Source organism: Primulina eburnea, chromosome 7 (assembly GCF_022965805.1).
Source record: "Primulina eburnea isolate SZY01 chromosome 7, ASM2296580v1, whole genome shotgun sequence".
Taxonomy (NCBI): domain Eukaryota; kingdom Viridiplantae; phylum Streptophyta; class Magnoliopsida; order Lamiales; family Gesneriaceae; genus Primulina; species Primulina eburnea.
This window is the reverse complement of record NC_133107.1, coordinates 4,781,720-4,804,904: the sequence shown is the minus strand read 5'-3', so window position 1 is coordinate 4,804,904 and position 23,185 is coordinate 4,781,720. Positions and strand designations below refer to the sequence as shown.

At 34.2% G+C, this 23,185-nt stretch overlaps 3 protein-coding genes across 4 annotated transcripts; 1 reads left to right on the top strand and 2 right to left on the bottom strand.

The window, feature by feature from the left end:
- Positions 1–2,082: 2,082 nt before the first annotated feature.
- Positions 2,083–2,361, bottom strand: LOC140837428 (cysteine proteinase inhibitor 5-like). The gene has a single exon (XM_073203589.1). It carries the CDS (start codon positions 2,359–2,361, stop codon positions 2,083–2,085), a length of 279 nt encoding a protein of 92 aa, XP_073059690.1.
- A 4,651-nt stretch (positions 2,362–7,012) lies between these two features.
- On the bottom strand, positions 7,013–10,372 carry LOC140836819 (uncharacterized). The gene is made up of 6 exons (XM_073202637.1): positions 9,858–10,372; positions 8,446–8,557; positions 8,172–8,343; positions 7,895–8,073; positions 7,400–7,542; positions 7,013–7,307 (listed from the first exon to the last, which is right to left on the bottom strand). Exons 1-5 carry the CDS (start codon positions 10,271–10,273, stop codon positions 7,423–7,425), a joined length of 999 nt encoding a protein of 332 aa, XP_073058738.1. The 5' UTR covers positions 10,274–10,372; the 3' UTR covers positions 7,013–7,307; positions 7,400–7,422.
- Positions 10,373–18,671: 8,299 nt separating this feature from the next.
- Positions 18,672–20,736, top strand: LOC140836818 (rho GDP-dissociation inhibitor 1-like). Of its 2 annotated transcripts, XM_073202635.1 has the most exons (6): positions 18,672–18,897; positions 19,003–19,309; positions 19,397–19,463; positions 19,826–20,044; positions 20,121–20,245; positions 20,429–20,736. In XM_073202635.1, exons 2-6 carry the CDS (start codon positions 19,058–19,060, stop codon positions 20,504–20,506), a joined length of 741 nt encoding a protein of 246 aa, XP_073058736.1. In that variant the 5' UTR covers positions 18,672–18,897; positions 19,003–19,057; the 3' UTR covers positions 20,507–20,736. The 2 variants fall into 2 exon arrangements, with proteins under 2 accessions (XP_073058736.1, XP_073058735.1); XM_073202634.1 differs by having other exon boundaries at positions 18,672–19,309.
- Positions 20,737–23,185: the final 2,449 nt, after the last annotated feature.

Below are 23,185 nucleotides of genomic sequence, written 5' to 3'. Positions count from 1 at the left end.
CTTCGAACTATTATATTATTTGAAAATCAAATATTTTTCGTGAAAAAAAAAAAACACACACACACACACACACACACATATATATATATATATATATATATATATATATATATATATATATATATATATATATATATATATATATATATATATATATATATATATATCGTTTCCAGGGCCGTGCCTATTAGGAGTCAAATGAGTCCAATGACTCAGGCCCATCTCTTTTTTGGGACCCAATTTTTTTTTAAATTAATATATATAATATTAGTTATTAGATAGCACAAAACCAAGTATTTATTAAATGGAACTTGCTTAGCATGTTATCGATTTATTATCCAATCTTCCCCAATATTCATCTGCAGACAAGTCTTAATCGACTCCAGTCGTTGCGTCGTCTCTAGGTTTGATTGAAAGACCCGTGAGGAGCTGTAAGTCTATTTTCTTGTATTTGCTTTGTTCGGGCTTCTAATTTTTTATTGTAGTTTTTTACTTTCTTCGGGGCTTTATGTGGTATCTATAATCTACGCTTTTTGACTGAAATTTTGGTGGATGTAATGCTTATCCGGCTTTCAAATGCTCATATTGCTTATAAAATCTTGTTGACTGTCCCGGTCACAGTAGCAAGTGCAGAGCGAAGTTTCTCAAAGATAAAGCTCATCAAAAATTTTCTCTGATCAACCATGTCACGAGAAAGATTGAATGGATTGGCTATGTTATCGATTGAGAAAGAAATTACTGAACAACTTGATTAGTAATTTTTTAGCTCTAAAACTGTTAGGCGGTTTGTTTTTTAGTGATCATTTTGGACATTTTTGATATTTTTATTCCGCTAGTTTTTTATATTGTCTTTGACGTATTGATTTAATTTGAAAAATTGTTATGGAACAAAAAAAAATATGAACACACATTATGATTCGGAGACCTCTTTTTAAAAGTTAGACTCATGCCCAAATATTGCTAGGATCGGCCCTGATCGTTTGTGTGCATCAATTTATCCAAGGGACGGGGATCGGGAAACTACACTTTTTGTCTGCATGCAAATGTATTCAAACATTATATAAAAGTATTGCTCTAGCTTTTTGAAGTATAAGATTTAGTGGAGTAGATGAACGCTTGGTCATTTGTTATGTTTGATTCCTCGTACCAACATTTTTTCTTGTGAGACAATGTTTCAACACTTTTTTGTGTGAGACAAGATTTGTCTGGTGCTGTTTACTTGAATATCGTTGTTTACAAGTTATTGTGTTAGTTCATTGGTTTATCTATTATATACCAAAAAATAGCAGCTGTTGATTTTATCGTTATGGAAAAATTTACATCGAGAATGTAAAATATACAAAATTATTGTTAGATGTAAGTATTTGTATATATATTTGTGTGTTAAAAGAAGGAAATATCTTGTTTTTGTTTTTGTTTGTTTGAAATAAAAAAAAAAAACCTTGTTACTACTTACTAGAAAACCAGCAAACACCTTTCTTGTCAAAAAAAAAAAAAAGAAAACCAGCAAACACAATCAATGTACAACTTCTAGTGAACTTTGACTGGGCAGTTACGCTAAATTCCAGTGCATGTGTTGTGGACTACAGATGTCAAACAAAAACGTAAAAGGTTCTTAATTTTGAAATGGAACTTCAATATTTTTATTAAAAAAAAGCAATTCTTTTTGTGATTTTTGTTGTCAGTCTTGTACAAATTATATTTTAATCTGAATCTTTCAATTTTTTTTATATCAAGAATGTTAATATGAGACTGTAAAATGAACAAAACTATAACAATAATATATTAAAACTAAAATATGACAATATATATGATCAAAATCGTGAAGAGGTGATTGAAGTCGTATCGATTATCTTTATCTGTCATCACTTGTTCGCTTACATTGTCTGTTGCGGCTCCTTTATGCATCTTCATTTTTAATGATTCAAAACTTTAAAATCTCAAGTGGATCAATAATCTTCTTGAAGTTTCCTTCATTTAATAATGAACATGCAACAATATTAACAGCAAATTTCACAAATCCTCGGTAGGTGAAATTTTATTTCACGAGTTTTGATAAAATCGCATACAATGTTTCGTACATTAAGCAATCTTCTCAAAAGAAGTAAGGTTTCTCTCTTTCGTCCAAGGCTTATCCCAAACAACCACCCGGTAATTGCTCTCCGTCATCTTCGTGAGGACCTCCGCGGCGGAGATGACGAGCTTGTAATTCACACCGTTAACTATCTGACTTTCTCCTTTTATCACAGACACAAGCCGTAACATGTCATTGATCTTCATGTTGTGTTGTTTTACTGCAAACTCCGCGATCTCAACCACCTTCGGGTCTTTCAGGTTACTGATTGGTTGCCATCCGTCCATAGAGGCTTTCGGTTGAAGCGGAAGCGAGAAGAATCGAGCAAACAACGACAAGCAAAGAGAGATATTTGGGTGCCATATTTTTCTTCCGGTGATCAGGTTAATATTGGTGGTGGAATTTGAGTGATTACAAGTGGGTTTTTATAGCGGAGATGTCCAATCAAAATGCATGCTTTTATAATGTTATGTTGACAAGTGTAAAAGGAGACTACTGCAGTTTTTTTTTTTAAGGTATGAAATTATTTTTAACTTTTTTTTGAAGAAATATTAAACTTTCAATATTACCCATTATATAACTTTTCGAAGTTGATTTTTGTAATATAAATTGGGGATCACAAATAAAATATTAAAGATGCACCTTTCTTTTCTTTTTTCCTAATTCTTGTGCATATTATATTTTTATACTTCATTTGTACGTGGCTCCAAAAAAAAATTTACTAGCTAAAGTTTAGAAAAACACATATTATTATTATTAATTTGGTTTTATCGACATAGTTTATGTACAATAATTTTTTTCATGCACAATCAATTTACTAAAACTGATTGATAAAATAAATTATTACAATGCTAACAGATTATGGCATATGCGATTCGTGTGACTCGTTAAAAATTGAGAATGAAGTAGTTTTTTCTTTAAAAACAATTGTAAGTTATCTCTCACTCCTAGAACCTGTGTCCGCGTTTACGTGACTGCACAATGTGCCCTTATAACAACTACTTCGTATTCGTCATTGATTTACGAAAATAATTAACCCAAGTTTCTATATAAGTCTATTGTAAGTCAATTATAAATTTATTTTAAATATTTAATTTTTAAGAGGTGGGACAAGGGTGTCACATAATCAATTTTTTAAATTGGAAAAATTGAAATGACAGTAGAGAATATACGATGAAAATATAAATATGCAATTTGGTGCTGAAATGATATCTATGTTATCGAAGCTTTTTTTTTTTTTTTTTATATCAAAATTCCAAAAATAATCTTTATCTTCCTTGCATTTTTTAACAATTTATTACTAGACAATATCTATCTCCAAATCGATTTCAAATATTAAGGAAATTAGATAGACACAAATTAGAATCTTCATTTGTAAAAAAAAATTCCTTACATTTTTATATAAATTATAATCTATTTTTTTTCCCTTGCATTTTAATATCAATTGCTATATTTTTCTGTAAAATAATAAATAAAGTAAATAATTTTAAATAGATATTCATAACACATATAAATTTCATAATATTTATGTATTGTTTTACTCAAGCGGACGGGACCTCTAGTTTATAGAATTATAAAAAAAAAAAAATCATCAACATATAAAAAATTAATTACTATAGGGAGTTTAATTTCAATTGTCACCAATATGGCAAGATTTTTTACTGTAAATTAGCCATAAACTTAGCTTGTCTTGCCTAGCGTTTCTCAGCTTTTCCACCTTCAGCTAGCTAGGGTGTCTTTGGTTGAGTGGATTAAATAAAGATAGATTAATAGTCCAATATATATCGTTAAAATTTTAAGATGTTTTAATAATCATTTTGACCCGGTTTAAGATCCAATTTTATTAATCAAATAGTTATCCATAAAATTGGATCTTAAACCGGGTCAAAATGATTATTAAAACAACTTAAAATTTTAACGATAAATATTGGACTATTAATCTATCCTTATTTAATCCACTCAACCAAACACACCCATAGTGTATAATTAAAGTGTCAATGTGTGGTCATGTTCGAGTTAGTGCGGTAAATCGTCATCGGCCAACAATATTATTGGTTTTATTAAAGAGTAGGTCTCTTGTGAAACGGTCTCACGAATTTTTATCTGTGGGACCTGTCAACTTTATCGATATTCACAATGAAAAGTAATATTTTTCATGAATGATCTAAATAAAAGATCTGTCTCATAAAATATGTACGTATTTTCCTGCTACAAGAATAAAGGGAAACGTAGAATGATTAATCATTTATTTGCTTTATCTTGTTAATTGAGCTATCAAACCTCAGCAGATTTTTTCCTATAAATGATAATTATTTTGTTTATATAATAAAAGAGAATATTTTATTTTCCGTTGATCGATCAACCCAAACAGTACAACTTATGCAGCGAAACCAAACAGATCAGTCACATTATTTTGAAAGCAAGAAGTTTCTTGTCGCCTCGCTCGACCAAAATTTTTGCTTCGTAATAATCGAATCCAGTATTATTAGTCGCCATAATCACAAGACTGTAGCTCTTTCCCCCATCACGGTTTGTGTAAACTGTCTCAAGTAAACCTGCAAATTTTATTCCATCTTTGGTTTCTTTGTTATGCTCATCAACGGCGAATTTGGCAAGCTCTATCGCTGTCGGGTCATTTTTGCCCAAAAAGACAAGGCCAGGCGGCAATGGAGATTCAGGGGCCCCAGCTACCGGTCCCTCGCCTTTTTGGACACCGGGAGAAATGGCGTCCGGGACGGTGGCAAGAGTAGGGGTCTCCCAGCCGCTTAACGAAGCTGAGACACTGAGTAGGGCGTTAGTAGCCATGAAAGCTGAAATGAGAAGAAAAGATGGTGATTTGAGAACCATGATTGGATTGTGATATTGTTTTTGAGTTTGGTTGATTCTTTTTTTCACGGTTTGGAAGGGCATTTATAGTGGAATTATTACCAGTTTGCTAGTATTTTTGCATGTAAAAGTTATATTTATGATGTGACGTCTGAATTAGGTGAATAACATTGGAATTTACGAGATTTTGTACATCTTTTTAGAGAATTCATGTAATCAGATTATTCTTTAGATTTTCGGGACTTTGTTTGAATTCGTCTACCAACCATTTTTTCAAATTTATGTCATTTCTCAATACAGAAATATTGGTGTCTAGCTAATCTACAAACTTTCTCCTCTATTTTGGGATAGGGTGCAAATTAAAGGTGCATGGTTGGAAAGCTTAATGAAAATGAATGAATATTAAGCCAAAAAACACAAGTAAAACTCGAGGCTTGAAAGGAAAAAACACCGTAAATTCACTATGGATCCGCAGGCCACCTGAAATTTTTTCCAGCTGGGTTTATTCGAAAGAGGAGCGGGGGGCGCCGATATTGTGTGTTCACGAAAAAATGTTGTCTTTTCATAGACCAATACTTCCAAGAGGTGCCCTTTCTCCTTATGGTCAGTTTTGCACTCCTATAAGCTTCCATTTGAGTGAAATAACATAGATTATTTAGACACAATACAAAATATAGAGTTTATACCATAGAAGAATGATGAAATTCATTTTGAATGGTCAAAAGATAAGTCCTATAATTATCTCTAACTGTGGGGATGTCTTATTTAAACTTGAAATATCATGTTAAAATATAACTCAAAATGAAATTAATGATGGTAGGTCCGAACATATGGTTGATTCCATCCTACATGTAGGGGTAGTACCCTATGATAGAATCAAGGGCTCAAATTTAACCACACATACATGAGGTCCACTATTTTTTTTAAAGTCACATATTTGCGTAAATCTTGTCCATCTAAATCATGTGAGGGCAGTGCCCCCACATGTAGCATCGAACCTACCCTGGACATATATTATCATGCTAAACTTCAACTCTGGTCATTTTTATGTGTGATAAATGATCTTGATAACATCAGCAAGTGATTGAATCCTCAATTTGTATATTTTACTCATAGTTTCTTACAAACATGAAAGGTTATTTGAATTGTATTTCTTCAATTTAAATTATCGTTTGATCATGATTTATTGGATAAATTTCCTCTAATTTTAATATTCTATCTTTCTCAATTAATATATATTTCTTTTTTCGATTATCTCAAATATATAGTCCAGATTCTATATTTACTATTAAATTTTCTTGTATTTCATTGACATATTCATATTATCTAAGTTTTAAACAATGTCAACTATTTCTTGAATGAATTAATTATAATAAAATCATAATTTTTTACAATTTTTTTTAAACTTATGTGGAAAAACAGCAACACGGAAAAAATATTATATAACAAGATTATATTTAATATTAAAAAGATATATTTACTTTCACGAAAATAGAACTTCCAAACTTTGAAGATTTGATTACGTTCAAAGTGAGAATCCCATATATCTGTTAGTTCTCATTATGAATTTATAATGAGTTATAATCAACTTCTCTAGTAATTTGAGTAAATCATTTTCGTAGAGCGAGAACAAATACAAAATATCATTTATATGGGATCTATTATACAGTCATGAGCCCAGGCTTGGAGAGTGACACACATGCTCCACAAATAGAATTATGACACATGGATCTTGGCATAGGTTCACATTAATCCTTATCATCAATTTTGTTATTAGGTTGTATGATTTTTGCACCACATTCACATTTTAATTTATATATAATTTATTAATATAATACATTTAATTCAATTTATAAAATATAAACTCACTTGCTTATTTTATTTCAGGATGGTAGTTGATGTATGTCATTTTTAGGAAACACAAATACTCAAGCGATATGTGAGATGACAACTAGAATTTGGTTGATGTTTCTAATTTTACTTTTGATAGATGCTAAGGGGTGCCACAACAAAAAACATTTTATAACTCTTTTGATTTTAAAAGCTTCAAGTTCGAAATGATGTTTATGGTCGAACACACACGCGCGCGCAGAGACAGAAAAACTCAAATAGTAAGAAATGACATTTGCACTCGACTGCATTCAAACGCATCAGTCATAACACATTAATACAATCAAACATAAAAAGCCTAAACTAAGGTCAGCGTTTAATTACATGATATTTCTAGCAATTACCCTTTTGCTACGTACATCCATTTTCACCATCCACCAACAGTCAGAAACCAATAGACAGGAAATAAGGCAAACTGATCACCCGGACAAACCAAAAGAAACTTACGCTATATCGATCATTTTAGCACCAGTCATGTCATCACAAAATAACTAATCAGCTACAACATGAAACAAACCTGCAAAATAATGTAAAACCACGTCACTCTGGTGTAGCGATTAAAATCACCAGATTGGATCACATTAAATGTCAATATCTGATTAAGCTAACCGTTTCCATTAGAAAAATTGTCGCTATTTAGTAAAATGATGACGTATGAGCATCTCCTGAAGTCCCAACGCAGAAATGCTTTCACATCCTAACAGTTCCTGAAGCTTTACATCACAATGAACCACCATCGTATTCAGAGGATCCTACATAGTAAAGCAAGATCAAGAAGATATTTTATTCAAATTCAAATATTCAATTTTTTAAAAAAGAGAGGTATTGGACACTCAGAGAATGCAAAAATATTATCTACTAAAAAACATGGTAGCGTTGACTAAATTTCCGCTGGTTAATGCAGCTGATGGAGATGTAGCATGTGATAATTAGAGTATCCGAGATGTAGGATTCGAGGAAAATATGGGAGTGCCACAATGGATGCACCATGACACTAGCAAAGTCATATAAAGTACTTCAATATTTAAGCCTGTGTCAAAAACAAAGATCTTTCTTATAATCATTGGTTTTGACAGAAATGCTGACAATTCATGAATCACGTACCTCCAGCTGGTTAACTTTAATGTACTCCCAGACACGTCCCAGAGCCTCTGATTGGAGCATCTGGCAATCTTCAGTTCCGAAAAATTTTGCAAGGGCATCTGATATGTTCCCAGGAGGAGCCCTGGAATCAGTTGTCTGCTTAGCGGGCTCATCTTCAACCTTTGATTTCTTAGCTTGACCTTATTATTCAGAAAACAAAATGGTAACATTTGGAATTAAGATTTGAAATCAAAGTCGATGCAAGTAGAATGTTGATCTCAGTATTTATTTTACATACTGCTTGGATCCAGTGGAATAATATGCTTAGCAAGCAATTTATTCATCTTGAACATATCCGTGCAATCTGTTTCAAAAACCACGCGCAATGCATCATCGCATAGGATCTTTCTCTTGTTACCAGGGTCTTGAAGGTTATGCTTCCTAATGTATGCCCAAAGTTGCTTCACAATCTGAATTAAAAATAAAGTAACATGATACAAATTTCATACGTATAGCACCAGTTCGGAAAACGTAATGTTGAAACTTATAGAACTGTTTAATTATATCCAAACCTCTGTCCTTGGTAATGCTGGCGCCCCAACGATGGTCTGTAGTTCAGGTGAAACACCACATACTTTGTTTAGACCTCCTGGACCACCTCTTCTTTTGGTTCCAACTGGAGTACTGAAATAAAAAGTGAATGTGATGATCCAGGTGTCTCACTGCAACATGTTAATAACAAGGTGCATGGCTTAAAATTTCACCATAACTTGGTTTTAAATTTAAATTTAAAGATCATCAATGTTGCTTAGAAAAGAAACTTAAGACTTCAAATACGTTTCCAGTCAAGGAAGATAATCTAGTTCACCATTCTGTCCATATAAAAAAGTTGAGTGTATATAAGACAAACTGCATTTTGCATATGTACCATCAATCGAGTTTACAGAAAAATGACAAATGACGCTAAGGAGAACAAAGCAGGTAATTTCATGCGAGTGGGTCCCGTACTTCCGAAAACTTTGCATATCCCTGGAGATTATATTAGCTAGAACAGTCGATACTGATAAAATTTATGTAGTGTTTGGTTTTCTATCTGGCAAATGAGTATCAACTCGAGCAATACTCTCCCAAAATAGCATCAGTTGCTGCAACTTTTCCCTGGCAAGATGGACCTTTATCTTTTGCTGGCAATGGCATTGACAATTAAATTCAACTGACAACCCCCAATAGCCAAACTTTTTAGCTCTTGTTTGTGCAGGCCTTCCTGAAAGAAATAGTCGCCACTAGTAGTGTGAACCGAGGTAATCAAGCAGCTCTCATAGCAAAAGCCTTGAGCATCAGATGGGTCAAATCAAATAAGTTTTTTCATGGCCTCACTCTATTTGACCATCTTTTCTGTCAGTTTCTCATCTAAGTGAAGAGCTCTGCTTTCAAACGAGTAGTTTCATGTTGGTAAACTAAGTCACGGCTAACCACATCAAAGTCCCATGGCAGCCATATAAACTCTTGATGATGTATCTTTGTTAAGAAAACCATTATATTGTTTAATAAACATCATTACAACATATAGTGAAGTGGTTAAAAACACATAAAACAAGCACATTTCCATAAAGCAAGCAAAAAAATCAATCAGATGTCGGACAATAGTTACGCCGCGAGGGAACTGCACCCTTTAAAAGTCAAACCTTTACCGCCTGAGTTGCAGTTAAAGTTAAATAACCCACAGAAAAGTTAATTTCGACGGATACCCACTTAATTCATGATTAAAGAAAGTAAACCCTAACCCTAGGTCGATCATTATTTTTACCATAAAAACCAGCACGTACCATTTATAGCACACAAACCACATAAATAAGCAACTATATCTATATGTCCTGAGTTAAAAAATGGCCGTAGCCTTTGCATGAAAAACACCTTCATCTACCCAGCAGGTAAACCCAAGCTCCTCGAATTCGTGACATAAAAAATGGGCGGGTTAACATACCTTCCCTTCGGAGCTTCAGAAACATTCGCCGCACTCTGAGCGGCCCCTATTCTCCCCCTCGCCAACGGCAGCATCGTCGGGTCAAGGTGTTGTTGAACTTGCGTTCCAGTCGGAGGAACATCATTCTGCTGCAGCGGTCGTTGCTGAACAGCGAAATGGGGATGAAGAAACTGCTGGGGAAGAAAGGTATTTGGGAACTGAAGGTGGGACTGAGGAGGCAGGTGGTCTTTGGGCACGGGATGAGAGCGAAGGAGGTAGGTAATCTGGTCCCTGATAAACCCAGCCTTGTGCGAGAGGTCCATCCCTAGCTCGGCTTCCAGCTGCTGCACCACACCGTTTAGGGAAGTGACGGCGTTAGGGTCGGAGTGACGAAGCACCGTCTCCACTCCTTTGGCAATCTCTTGATCCGACACCATGTATCTTCAGATTTCAAACGGCAAATCTAACGGAAAACTCAAACGGCTCTTCCCTCTTTATCTGTCTCTCTTTCTTCTTCTTTCTTTCTTTCTTTCTTTCTCTGTGTTTCGAATCTCTTCTTTAAAAATAATAATCAATCGATATCGAATTACGAATATGCCCTTGTGTCAGCTTTATACATTTTGTTAGAATGACATTTGTATCCCCGATTGAAATGAATTTGGAGGTCACGGGGTGGGGTTTGAAGTCATTCTACACATGGATTCTTATCAGATAGCTACAGGTTTCAGATATGTTTTTAAAATAGATTCTACTGTAAAAGTGGTGTGTGTAACGCATATATTTTCTAATTACGATCTCATAAATTATTATTTTTAAGAAAAAATAATAATTTTTTATGAAAAATCTAAATAAAATATATGTCTCACAAAATACGACTCGTGATATCGTTTCACACAAATTTTGTCATTTTTCTCTAAGTTTATCATCGAAGAACATTATCTATTATTTTTGTAATTTCATTATATTTTATTCTCGGAGAAATCTAATAGATATTGGTTGTACGTACAAACATACGGCGTAGAGTCAAACGCTTATAATTTGTAAAAAAATTATAAATTTTTTAAACATTTTCAACAATTTTGACGTTATCGTTTTTTTTTTTTCTTCTCGACAACATTGTTGTCTACCTATCGCGATTGGGGGCATGGGAGTGAACTTGTTTGGTGCTTCAAACCAAACAAAACCAAGTTGTGCAAGATTGTTCGTTTGTTAGAGGTAGCTCACCGCTCGTCGCTCGACCAACCTTGATTTTAACAAGTTTTAAGTATAATGGTTAAATAAAATCAATCAACCAAATTTAGACTAATTATTGTTTGTCAAATTTGTTTCGCGCGTTCTTTACAGGAAAGTCTGAATTTGTTTGGTTTATTGCATGAAAAGCCAATAAAATAGTGGATTTGAATATTCTGTTGTGACTGAAAATACAGCACGATATTGTGCTCTTTTTAGACGAAATGATCAACTGATTAGTTCGTTTCGTCTGATAATTTTTAAAATTTAGGGTGAGGTCAATCAGATGATCAATTGATAATTTCATATAAAAAGTGTACAACATCAAGTGATATGTTTCAACTACTGCAGAGAATCCAAATCCTAAAATAATTGGATGAGATTTTAGGTTTGGTGGTCGGATATTAAGTGACGAAAATAATTATTATATAACAACTTTTTTATCCGAATACTGCATTTTTAAAATAGTTATTTATTGAAATTTATTTTTGTTATATAGAAAACTTGTTAAAATAGTATTTTTTTATGTTTTTTTAAACGACTTTTATATTCAAAATCCCACTTGCTAATAAATTATGTTTTAAAATAATTTTTACTTCTAATTATTTGTATATTCTATCAGTTTTACAGAGAATTTTAACAATTTTACAACATTAGATCGTATAAAAATTACAATTATTAAATTTTAGCTGTATTGGAACATGGCCATCCCTCGCTCTCAGGAAGAGACGGACATCCTGGAACGAAGCACCAAGAAATCGAAACAAGCAATAGATGATCAAAATTTGGGAAATTCTGGATCTGAAGGGGACGTAATAATGGGTAATTACGTACCAGGAATCCACCAGGACACCCAAGGATATCCATGGAAAAATGCTGAAAGAGTCGAACAATCTTTTAAGGATACCCTTCTGGGGAAGAATATTAACGAGGAATCAACCATATATCCAGAGGAGGATGATTCCATCTCGGACGATGACTTTGAATACAATGGAGAGCAGATCGAGGAGGAAGGATGCCCAAGGATCAAGCTGTCAAGAGAGGAAAAGGCAAGGCTGCGCAGGCCATGGCGTCAAACTCTGATAGTCAAAGTTATGGGAAGAAATATCGGGTATAACTATCTTTTTCGACGTATCAAAGCTCTGTGGAAACCTAAGTCTGTGATTGAAATGGTAGCTATTGAGAATGATTACTACATCGTCAAGTTCGCCTCGATCGAGGATTATGAATATGCGAAGTACGAAGGTCCGTGGATGATAATGGACCACTATCTGATTACCAAAGAATGGTCTCCAAATTTTAACCCCCTTGCGGACAAGACAGAGAAAATACTTGCATGGGTCCGTTTTCCATGTCTCCCAATCGAATATTATGATCAGGATTTTCTTATGAAAGTTGGAAGATTTATTGGCAGACCGATCAAAGTCGACCAGGCAACGAGCTTAATTTCCAGAGGAAAATTTGCAAGGATATGTGTAGAAGTTGACATAACTAAGCCACTCTTGGCTAAGTTTAAGATCCGACGAAGAATCATAAAGATAGAATACGAGGGTCTACATCTAATTTGCTTTCAATGTGGTACCCATGGCCACCATAAAGAACACTGTCCACTCCTACAAGCGGCCGGAAACCACGATGCACCACCGGAGAATGAGGGGATTGTTCCCTGTGAATTCCAAAAAGGGAAAGATCCCCAACCAGCGGAAGTTACGGAGAAATTTGGTTCATGGATGATGGTAACACGGAATAACCGCAAGCTTGAGAAAAATAAGGAAAAGAATTACGTTAAATTCGGAAATGGTAGCAAGAAGGCAGGGGAAGAAATGGAAAAAAATCCTTTCCAAAGAAGCAGAACCCGCTATGAACCGCTGGCAACTGAAGAGGCCACTGATATGATCCCATACACGGATGGGCCAGTTAAAGAATTTGAGGACCCATACATCCATAGAAACATGGAGAGTAGGGGTAAAAGGCCCAATGTACAAGTCAACTACAAGGAACAAGGACACTATAGAACTGATAGAGCCCACCATTATGAAATGCAGAATCAGACAAAACCAGGGGACTTCTATAGAGAAAGAATGCGTGAAAATCAAAAATTCTAAACAAGCGGCAGCAGCTGAGACACATGTGCTGATACGGGGCTCTCAAGGTGGTAAAATGATAGAACGTAAGGTAATCACCAATACAGGTACTGAGGATACAATGGATACCTATCAACTCTATGACACCATAATAGAGGAAGAACATCATCAAGACCCACCAAGATGTTATGCAAGAGGTGATGTGTCCATGACAGAAGAGTTAATGCATGGAGGGGACGAAGTGGTCAAGGAGACACCATGGGGTGAACTCCCTGACCAATGATTGCCAAGTGCATCTTCGAGGTATAGAGGATCTCTTACACCAATCTGAGGTGTCTATACATAAATTATTTTTATGCTGAATTTAATTATTTGGAACTGCCAAGGAGCAGCATCTAAAGCTACGAACAGAGCCATTAAGGATTTGAGAAGAAGATTCAAGCCTAGCATCTTAGGTTTACTAGAACCCCGAATTTCTGGGCACCAGGCAGATGGAATTTGTAAAAAGATGGGGTATGAGAACTGGCTAAGGGTTGAAGCTACGGGTTTCAGTGGTGGTATATGGGTCTTTTGGCAAGATAATATCAAGGTGGAGATAGTTCATACACACCCACAATTTGTCCTTGTTCGGGTTGAGACTGGTACCGAAGATCCATGGCATTTATCCATTGTATACGGAAGCCCCAACGTAACTCTTCGTAAGAAACTATGGCACGACCTCACAGCGGAGAAACTGAACATCGCAGGACCTTGGTGCTCCATTGGGGATTATAACTCCGTTGTCTCAGAGGACGAAGTTGCACCCCAAAGGAATTCAGCCCATCATAGAAGTACAAATTTTACAGATTGGATCTTCAACCAAGCCATGATCGACATGGGATTCGAAGGATCAAGTTTCACTTGGACCAGGGGAATAAGCGCAAATACATACAAATGTGCAAGATTAGACAGAGGTTTGTGCAACTTCGAATGGAAGGAAATGTTTCCGGATTATAATATTCTCCATTTACCAATCTTTCAATCAGACCATGCCCCACTACTACTACAATTGAATAAAAAGGAAGAACCAGGCAGGAGGGGGAGTTTTAGATTCCAAGCAGCATGGCTCACCCATGAGGAGTTCCCAAAGTTCATCAGGGAGGAATGGGATGAGACGCAAAAGATGGAAGATAATATTACAAAGATGTCAAAAGTGTTACCTGAATGGAACAAATCTACCTTTGGAAACATTCACAAAAATAAAAGAAAGCTTATAGCTAGAATTGAAGGCATCCAAAGAAGCATGAGTCAAAATCCCAGACAAGGTTTACTAAAGCTGGAATATAAGCTGAAAAAGGAGCTTGATAAAGTGCTAGAACAAGAAGAACTTATGTGGTTCCAAAAATCGAGAGAGGATTGGATCTTATCAGGAGACAGAAATACAAAATACTACCACGCATCCACCATAGTCCGACGCAGCAGAAACAAGATTAATACCCTTAAGGATGACAATGAACAATGGATTACCGATAAGGAAGAGATCAAGAGACGAGTACAAAGTTATTTTACAGCACTGTTCAAAACCAGCCCGAGTGGTAATTCGTCTCCCCTACAGCAAGGCCTATTTCCAAAGGTCAATGATTTGAAAATGAAAACCATCCAAGGTGATTTCTCTGTCGAAGAAATAAAAGAAGCACTCTTTGACATGAAACCATTTAAAGCCCCAGGCCCCGATGGCCTTCATGCTGGCTTCTTTCAGAAAATGTGGTCTGTAGTGGGTGCATCAATCTGTGATTTTGCATTCAAATTTTTCGAGACAGGCATCATCCCCCAAGGAGTCAATGATACGGTACTGACATTAATACCAAAAGTCGAGAATCCGCAGAAGATAACGCAGTTCCGTCCAATTAGCCTTTGCAATGCAAGCTACAAAATCCTTAGCAAAGCAATGACAAATAGACTCAAAGGAATTATGTCGGATATCATTGGCCCTTTCCAGAGCAGCTTTGTGCCAGGGAGACAAATTACAGACAACATTATCATCTACCAAGAGATCCTACACACGATGAGAAAAAAGAAGAGGGCAAAAGGGTATATGGTTATAAAAATTGATTTAGAAAAAGCATATGACAGACTTTCCTGGGATTTTATCCGAGAAACACTTGTTGACATCGGCCTCAACCAAGATTGGACTCGTAATATCATGAGCTGTATTACTTCCAGCAGATTATCGATTAACTGGAATGGAGAGCATATGGAATGGTTCAACCCTACAGGAGGTATCAGACAAGGAGACTCAATCTCTCCATACATATTCGTTATGTGTATTGAGAGATTAAGCCACATTATTTGCCAGGCAGTGGATAGCGGAAACTGGAAACCTATCAGACTTTCCAGAAATGGACCTTCAATTTCTCATCTTTTCTTTGCAGACGACATGGTCCTATTTGCAGAGGCATCAATCGAACAATTACAGATTGTTCTTGGATGCTTACAAAAATTCTGCTCAAGATCAGGACAAAGAATTAACATAATGAAATCCAGTATTTTCGTCTCCAACAATGTGGATGATGCAGTGGCAAGGAACCTGTCCTCCATGTCAGGAATTCCATTAACTAAGGATTTGGGTAGATACCTTGGGGTGCCATCGATACATGGAAGAACCAAGGGAAGCCTCTTTACACAAGTTCTGGAAAGAGTAAAGTCAAGACTCGAGGGCTGGAAAACAAAATATTTAAACCTAGCAGGGAGAAAAGTATTAATCCAGTCAGTTCTCAATGCTATTCCGGTGTTCACAATGCAAACATGCTTACTACCGAAAGGCATATGTTCGGAAATGGAGAGAATTATCAGAAGCTTCTTATGGGGAGGAAAACTTGGGGAAAGGAAGTGTCATCTGGTTAATTGGGCGACAGTGAACAAACCAACAGAAAACGGAGGATTGGGATTGAGAAACCTAAATCAAATGAACGCGGCATTCATGATGAAACTGGACTGGAGGCTTATGGAGGAGAAAGGAAGCCTGTGGACGAAAGTCTTGCAAGGAAAGTATAGTTGTAATACAGACAGCTATAAGAGCATAAAAGTAAGACAAGGCGCATCTAATGCATGGAAAGGTATATCTAAAGTAGCAGACGAGCTGGTAAAAGGAAGTCAAACGGTAGCAAGGAATGGGAAATCTATCTTATTTTGGATGGATAGATGGCTGATTGAGGACCCCCTGCAAAAGGTATTGATCAAAGACATTCCAATCGATGAGGTAACGAAAAAAGTCCACGATTATTGGATTAAAGGAGAAGGATGGAACTGGCAAGCTCTAGAGGGATTCCTGCCGGTTGAGATAGAGAACAGGCTGGCAGCATACTCCTTAACAGATGATGAGAATGAAGAGGACAGCAGCTGTTGGAGAGGAACCAACAATGGATACTTCTCAGTAAAATCAGCATATGACATGATCAATAATTCAGTCAATCAAGGGAAGGAACAAACGTGGAAGGACATATGGAAACTGCAAGTTCCTAACCGTATGAGTGCTCTCTTATGGCTTGTACGTCATAAGAAGATCATGAGCAACGAAGCCAGAGTAAAGAGAGGCTTTACAACAGATGGTCGGTGCACTACGTGCTCACATGAAATTGAAGATGTGGATCACATATTCCGCAAATGCAGTGAAGCAAGAGGCATATGGTGTGAGTTGACCTCTCCACGTAAGTACCAAGAGGATTTGAGACTGAATTTTGATGACTGGTTGAAAGGAAATATGTCGAAACATATACACAAGGATGGTAAACCAGAATGGAAAAATATGTTTGCAATTGCAATTTGGTGGATCTGGAAATGGAGGAATGAGTACGTGTTCACAGCAAAAAAGATGGATCTCAGAATGAAGGTTCGGTGGATTAAGGAACAGCACAAGGAAATATGGAATGCTTTCTCCACAAGAAAGGTGTTGTCGAACAACCAGAACGTCTACAGAGATCAATACATTAGATGGACTCCTCCACCAAAAGATTGGTGCGCTTTGAACGTGGACGGGTGTGTTAAAATTCAAGACCAAAGGGCAGGTAGTGGAGGAATTCTGAGAAATGAATACGGAGAATGGATAGTCGGTTTCATTCAGAACATTGGAAAGTGTACAAGCGAGGAAGCAGAACTTTGGGCTGTGTACAAAGGACTCGAAATAGCTTGGGAATTAGGACATAAAAGGTTAGTGTTACAATGTGATTCAGACATCGTCGTGAATTGGATAAAAAACGCAGTGACACCACGCTCATCATCGATCAATCTAGTATTAAATTGCAAGAATCTACTTGATAAAGAATGGGAGGTGAAAGTACAGCATATCTATAGAGAGGAAAATAGAGCAGCAGACTTCCTGGCAACGACATCCCTTGAACATGACAGAGGCTGGAGCATCATCGAGGAACCTTCGACAAAATTGAAGGAGATTATGGAAGAAGATAGAATAGGACTGAGCATATGTCGAAGAGTGATAATAAAATAGATACAATGTAATTGGTATCCCCACCCAGTAGATCAAAAAAAAAAAAAAAAAAAATTTTAGCTGTATTAGCCAGTGTTTACTTTTGTTTTAAGTATGTAGAGATAATACCAAATTTATATTGGGCGACCGCATAAAAAGTACAGCAAATGTTTCGTTTGGCAGTCAGAAATTGCCACGTTTTCAGGGTTATCACCAAACAGTATAATTGAATAAAATCTAAGTAAAATGATATATAAGAAAACAATCGAATGTACAAAAAAAAAACGAAAGAATTAATGAACTAGTCGAACTGATTTTTTAACTAATTTGTTAGTTGTCCCAAATCGATTGAATAAAATATCTGAGACAATCCCTCCTTGATCTAGCTTTTGAGATTGAGTTAGGTTCAAGTTCCAATCTTAACATGGTATCAGAGCTTAGGTTTCACCGTTATGTGTTGTATTGCCTATAGTTGAGCCACTCGTTCTGCTCATAATTGAGTAATTTGTAAACTTCATGTTTCAGATGTTCATTTCTGAGCGCGAGGAGATTTGTTAGTTGTCCTACATCAGTTGGATAAAATACGTGAGAATTGCATTTATGATCTTGGACAATCATCTCCCTTGAGCTAGCTTTTAGAGTTGAATTAGGTTCACGTTCTAATCTTAACATAATTTATCAATTTTTGATTGATTTTGACCGATTTGATCGAATTGACCGTAAAAACAGTATTTAAACCAGATCCAAATCGGATTTTTGATCGAATGGATGAATTTGATCCGATTTTAAAAACAATATTATAGAATGTAACATAAGCATAATCATTTTAAAATTGATAAATATTGAAATAGAAAGTAAAATAAAGTAGAAAAATATATTAAAAAAATATTGACTAAAAAAAGTGAAAATGAGATAATTAATATCTTTTGTTCTCACGTTGATGTCGTTGACGTCTCCTCGGAAGAAGTGCTCGTGAAGTGACCTTCACGATCTCTCCATCCTTTCAAGTTTCACCTGTCTCAGTGTATTACTATTATTATTTTTAAATTTTGATTTCCTAAGTTCATACCCCGATTTATTCGCAATCACGGATCACCGCAGGACCATTTCCATTTTTTTAACTTCCCCCGAGCAAATTTCGTTCTCTCTCATTTTTTGTTTCTTGATTTTCCTGCTCTCCCCGTGTCCTTTTTCTGGGGGGCACTTAACCCTGTTTCTTTCTCTTCACCCCACCCTTTATCGGATTCTTTCTCTCTTTTTCCTCAGTGGGATAATTTAATTATATGTAAAAGAGAGTTTCTTTTTGTTTCTTTCTGTTTTGTCATTTTGAATCTGGGCTCGTTTTTCGGTTCCTGTTGATAAAAACACTGGTTCATTTGTCATGTGACAGACTTTTGGGCTGGATTTCTTTTGTGGAATAAGCTCAGTGATTATATTACTGGTTGATGTCTTTGGGTGTTGGAGCTGTGTCAAGTTCCAAAAGCATGGGATTTGATGAGAACGGGGACCCGGTTACCGAAAAATCCGGGCCGAACGATCCGGACCCCGATATCGTGCCCGATTCAGGAGGGAGGATCAGCAGACAGACAAGTGAAACCTCCCTTTATGCCACTGAGGATGAATATGATGAAGATACAGAAGCCAAGATACAGTTGGGTCCGCAGTGCACCCTCAAAGAACTTTCCGAAAAAGACAAGGTTTGTGTTTTTATGGTGAAAACGTAGGATATCTATCTGCGCATGTCTGAATTGTAAAAATTATGCCCGAAAATGTTGCCAATACAGGATGACGAGAGTTTGAGGAGGTGGAAGGAGCAGCTTCTTGGGAGTGTGGACGTGAACTCTGTTGGAGGTAATTGTTTATGTTATTTTTCTTGTCTAGTTTTTTTAAAAAAATTATTTTCCTTCTATTCTTACACGTCAGTTCTATATATATGTGTACTTTTGTTGTAAAAGCTCAAATCTTGGGTGCATTTCGATTAGATCTTGTGTCAAACATTCTCGTAATAGTAGATTTTCATGTTTTTTTTCCTGGTAATTTTTGGGATTATATATTGGTCATTGGATCAGTGCAGTACAAGAACATCTCCAGCACGTTGTATTGTTTTAGCGATCATTTTGTCCGTATTAATGTGAAATAATAGCCCCTAATCACCCTTCAACTAGATCCTATACAACTTGTAACCAAGTCTTCTGCAATCTACAACATTGTAGAGACCCTTGATCCAGAAGTGAAAATCTTGAGCCTTGCAATCAAATCCCCCGGAAGGAACGATATATTTCTTCCGATACCTGAAGATGGGAACCCGAAAGGCCCCTGGTTTACTCTCAAAGAGGGAAGCCATTATTGCCTCAATTTCATGTTCCAGGTCAACAACAACATCGTATCAGGCCTCAAGTACAAGAACACTGTCTGGAAAACCGGCATCAAAGGTTCTTTTCTTTGTTTATCTGTCATTGTAACCAGCTAATAATTATAATATCAGAGTTGATCAAACTTTTCCTCCAGTGGACAGCACGAAAGAGATGATTGGAACCTTCAGTCCTCAGCCAGAGGCTTATACCCATGAAATGCCTGAAGAAACGACCCCTTCTGGCATATTTGCTCGAGGATCGTATTCGGCAAAAACACAGGTCTGAAACCATAGCTTTCGCGGACACTGAATTGACAGATACATATCATAGATGCAACAGATAGAAGAAATAGAAACATCTGAATTTTGAAAAAGTTTGTGTTTCTATGCGAATTTTGCATTCTAAAATGTGTAAGCAAATGCATTGTGCAATTCATACTGACATCTTTTGTGACCCATGCAGTTCCTTGATGATGATAAAAGATGCTACCTGGAGCTGAATTATACATTTGAAATCAAGAGAGAATGGCAGTCAACATAGATTGTGGCTGAGTAATAGCTTAAGAATTTTCCCTTTGTTGCTCTCGTTTCATTAATTTCTAGTGTTTCTTTTTTCATTGTTGGTATGTGATCTGAGGATATAATAGAATCGGGACGAGTGCGTTTCCGAGATTGAAAAGCGGGTGGATCTTTGAACCAGTTCTCATTTGTTGATTGCCTTATGAGTCATAGTTTGAGTGTTTGTTGTTCTTGAACTGACAATTTAGCAAATCTCCTCATATTTTATATGTCATTGATAGAGCTAAACGAGTCAAGCTTTGGTCCCTATCTAACATAGAGCAACTCTATTAAGTATCCATTTTGCCTTGAAGAATTCCAGTTGATTTAATTATTTCCAAAGTGAAGACTAGAATTTATTTATTTCATTCTTGGTTTTTCTATACAAGCACGGACGAATTATTCATTCTTGGTTTTTGTACGCAAATACGAATTATATAATAAAAATTAATTTTCTAAAAAAAACAATTTTAATCTCTGACATTAGATAAATAAATTAATTAAGAACTTATATAACTTATTTTCAAAATTACTCATCAAATTAAAATTCAAGTAGTCGATTTTATGTTATATAATAATAATGAACATAATATATAAAAAGTAATAAACATAAACAAATTTAATAATATATATATACACGCACCACGTATAAGGGAAAATAACCTAAAAAACATCTAAATTATGGATTTAATGAATGTATAAATAATATTTTACATAAACAAATAATTATCAATTTAAAATCTTCTTGATTAACTTATAAAAACAATATCAAAACTAATAAAATAATAATATTTATAAGAAAATATAACCCATAATATTCAATTAAATAATATTTAACACAATTTTTTTTGTACTTTTTATTTTTAAAATTCTATATCACAGATAATTAATTTTATATCAGAATCTATGTTTTGTTGATTATAATTTAACATTGATGTTTATTAATTTCTTGTTAAATACAATTTTAAAATAATAAATAACTCAACATATATAATGAAATACTCATTCAAATAAGATTTTATGGCAAATATCAAATAAAATCAAATAAACTCGTACAATAATGATTAACTATAAATTATAAACTATTGTTATTACTTTCATAATTAAAGTTTGAAACATAACAAAAAATTAAACTTCCGTAAAAAATGTTATTTTTGTATTTCTTAAATTAGTTAATATGATTTCAAAATAATTAAATAAGGATAATAAAATATCATATGTAAATGTTCTAATACCTTGATAAATATTAACTAGTGATCATTATTATTATATTTATTATAAAGATTATGTCATATATTGTTTTTACATAATATGTCTTTTAATTGTTCATTAATATCTCTTTTCACGCATTACATATTTAAAGTTTTGACTGATAGTTGATTTTGAAGTTCAAATGCATGTTATTTTTTATTTATACAATTTAATAAAATAATCATATCTATAATATATACATTTGTTATAGATATTAATTTTTTTTTTTCAAATTTTCATATATTTTTTGAATTTGAATTATATTTTAAAATCAAAATTATATATGTATTACAATATAAATTTTCATATAGATAGTTATTATCTCACTTGAAAGAAAAAATAGATGCAAATATTTTTTTTATAATCAAATAATTTTCAGATCCAATAGTTAATTAAGAATTATTAAAATATATGTAATTTATATTTTTCATCAAGCCTTCAAATATAAATCATTTTTATATTTTTTTTATGTATTTGTGTATACTTAGTTATTATTTATTTATGTACACTGGACATTTCAAATTATTTGTTTCGGTGATATAGTTTAATATATAATATGACATAATATTAAACATTTGAAATCACTATTTTTTAAAAACATTTAGAGTTATAGCATAGTCAAATTATATGCAAATTTTTTGTCACTTACTTGGATATGAAATTTTTTTATTTTCTTATTATTGATTTTTAATTTCTTAAAATTTCATAAATAATTGAAAAACATAAATAGAAACTGATTATTAAAAATCAAAAGATCTTATATCACCAAATTTTATATATTGAATTTATAAATTTGTTTGATATATAATGTTTTTTTTAAAAAGTGCTACTATGATCTATTTTTTAATATAACATAAAATAGTTATACAACATGTGTGAAAGTGAGCTAATTGTTTAACAATTATGTCATAATAGTCATAATATTTATATTATGATAGCTGATTTTAGAATTGAAACAAAAAAAATATTTTAGTTTTGACTTTGATTCTACTATTTTTGAGAACTAAGGTCGGGTTTTACCTTTAGTCCTTAATATTTAAATCTTAAACAATATTAGTAAATGTTTCAAATACTTCCAAGTTTTTTGTATTGAATTTAAAAATTTATCTGATATTTACATTTTTTAAAAAAATACTAAAATTCTAATTTCATATCATAGCTAAACTCTCTGAATTCTTCTAAAATATTTTGTGAGATTATTAATATATGAACATTCATAATTGTTGATAGATTATCTTAAATAATTTATTAAACTATTTGCTTTTAACTCTTAGTTAAAAAACCCATAAAATATGTTAGTTTAACTCTTATTATCATATTATTCTATGTTTATCATGTTATTCTATTATTGCATATATAGTTAATTTTTTTCGTAAATCTTCTTGTGGTACTATAATTTAGTACTTAATTA

What these genes read in the sequence shown, in the direction of transcription:
- LOC140837428 (XM_073203589.1), bottom strand. Translation starts at nt 2,361, where the DNA reads ATGGACGGATGGCAACCAATCAGTAACCTGAAAGACCCGAAGGTGGTT.
- LOC140836819 (XM_073202637.1), bottom strand. Translation starts at nt 10,273, where the DNA reads ATGGTGTCGGATCAAGAGATTGCCAAAGGAGTGGAGACGGTGCTTCGT. An exon ending in TCTGAAGCTCCGAAGGGAAG is followed by an intron (nt 8,558 to 9,857) that starts GTATGTTAACCC and finishes TTTTTATTTCAG; the next exon opens with TACTCCAGTTGGAACCAAAA. An exon ending in CAGCATTACCAAGGACAGAG is followed by an intron (nt 8,344 to 8,445) that starts GTTTGGATATAA and finishes TTTTTAATTCAG; the next exon opens with ATTGTGAAGCAACTTTGGGC.
- LOC140836818 (XM_073202635.1), top strand. Translation starts at nt 19,058, where the DNA reads ATGTCTTTGGGTGTTGGAGCTGTGTCAAGTTCCAAAAGCATGGGATTT. An exon ending in AACTTTCCGAAAAAGACAAG is followed by an intron (nt 19,310 to 19,396) that starts GTTTGTGTTTTT and finishes TTGCCAATACAG; the next exon opens with GATGACGAGAGTTTGAGGAG. An exon ending in CTGGAAAACCGGCATCAAAG is followed by an intron (nt 20,045 to 20,120) that starts GTTCTTTTCTTT and finishes CTTTTCCTCCAG; the next exon opens with TGGACAGCACGAAAGAGATG.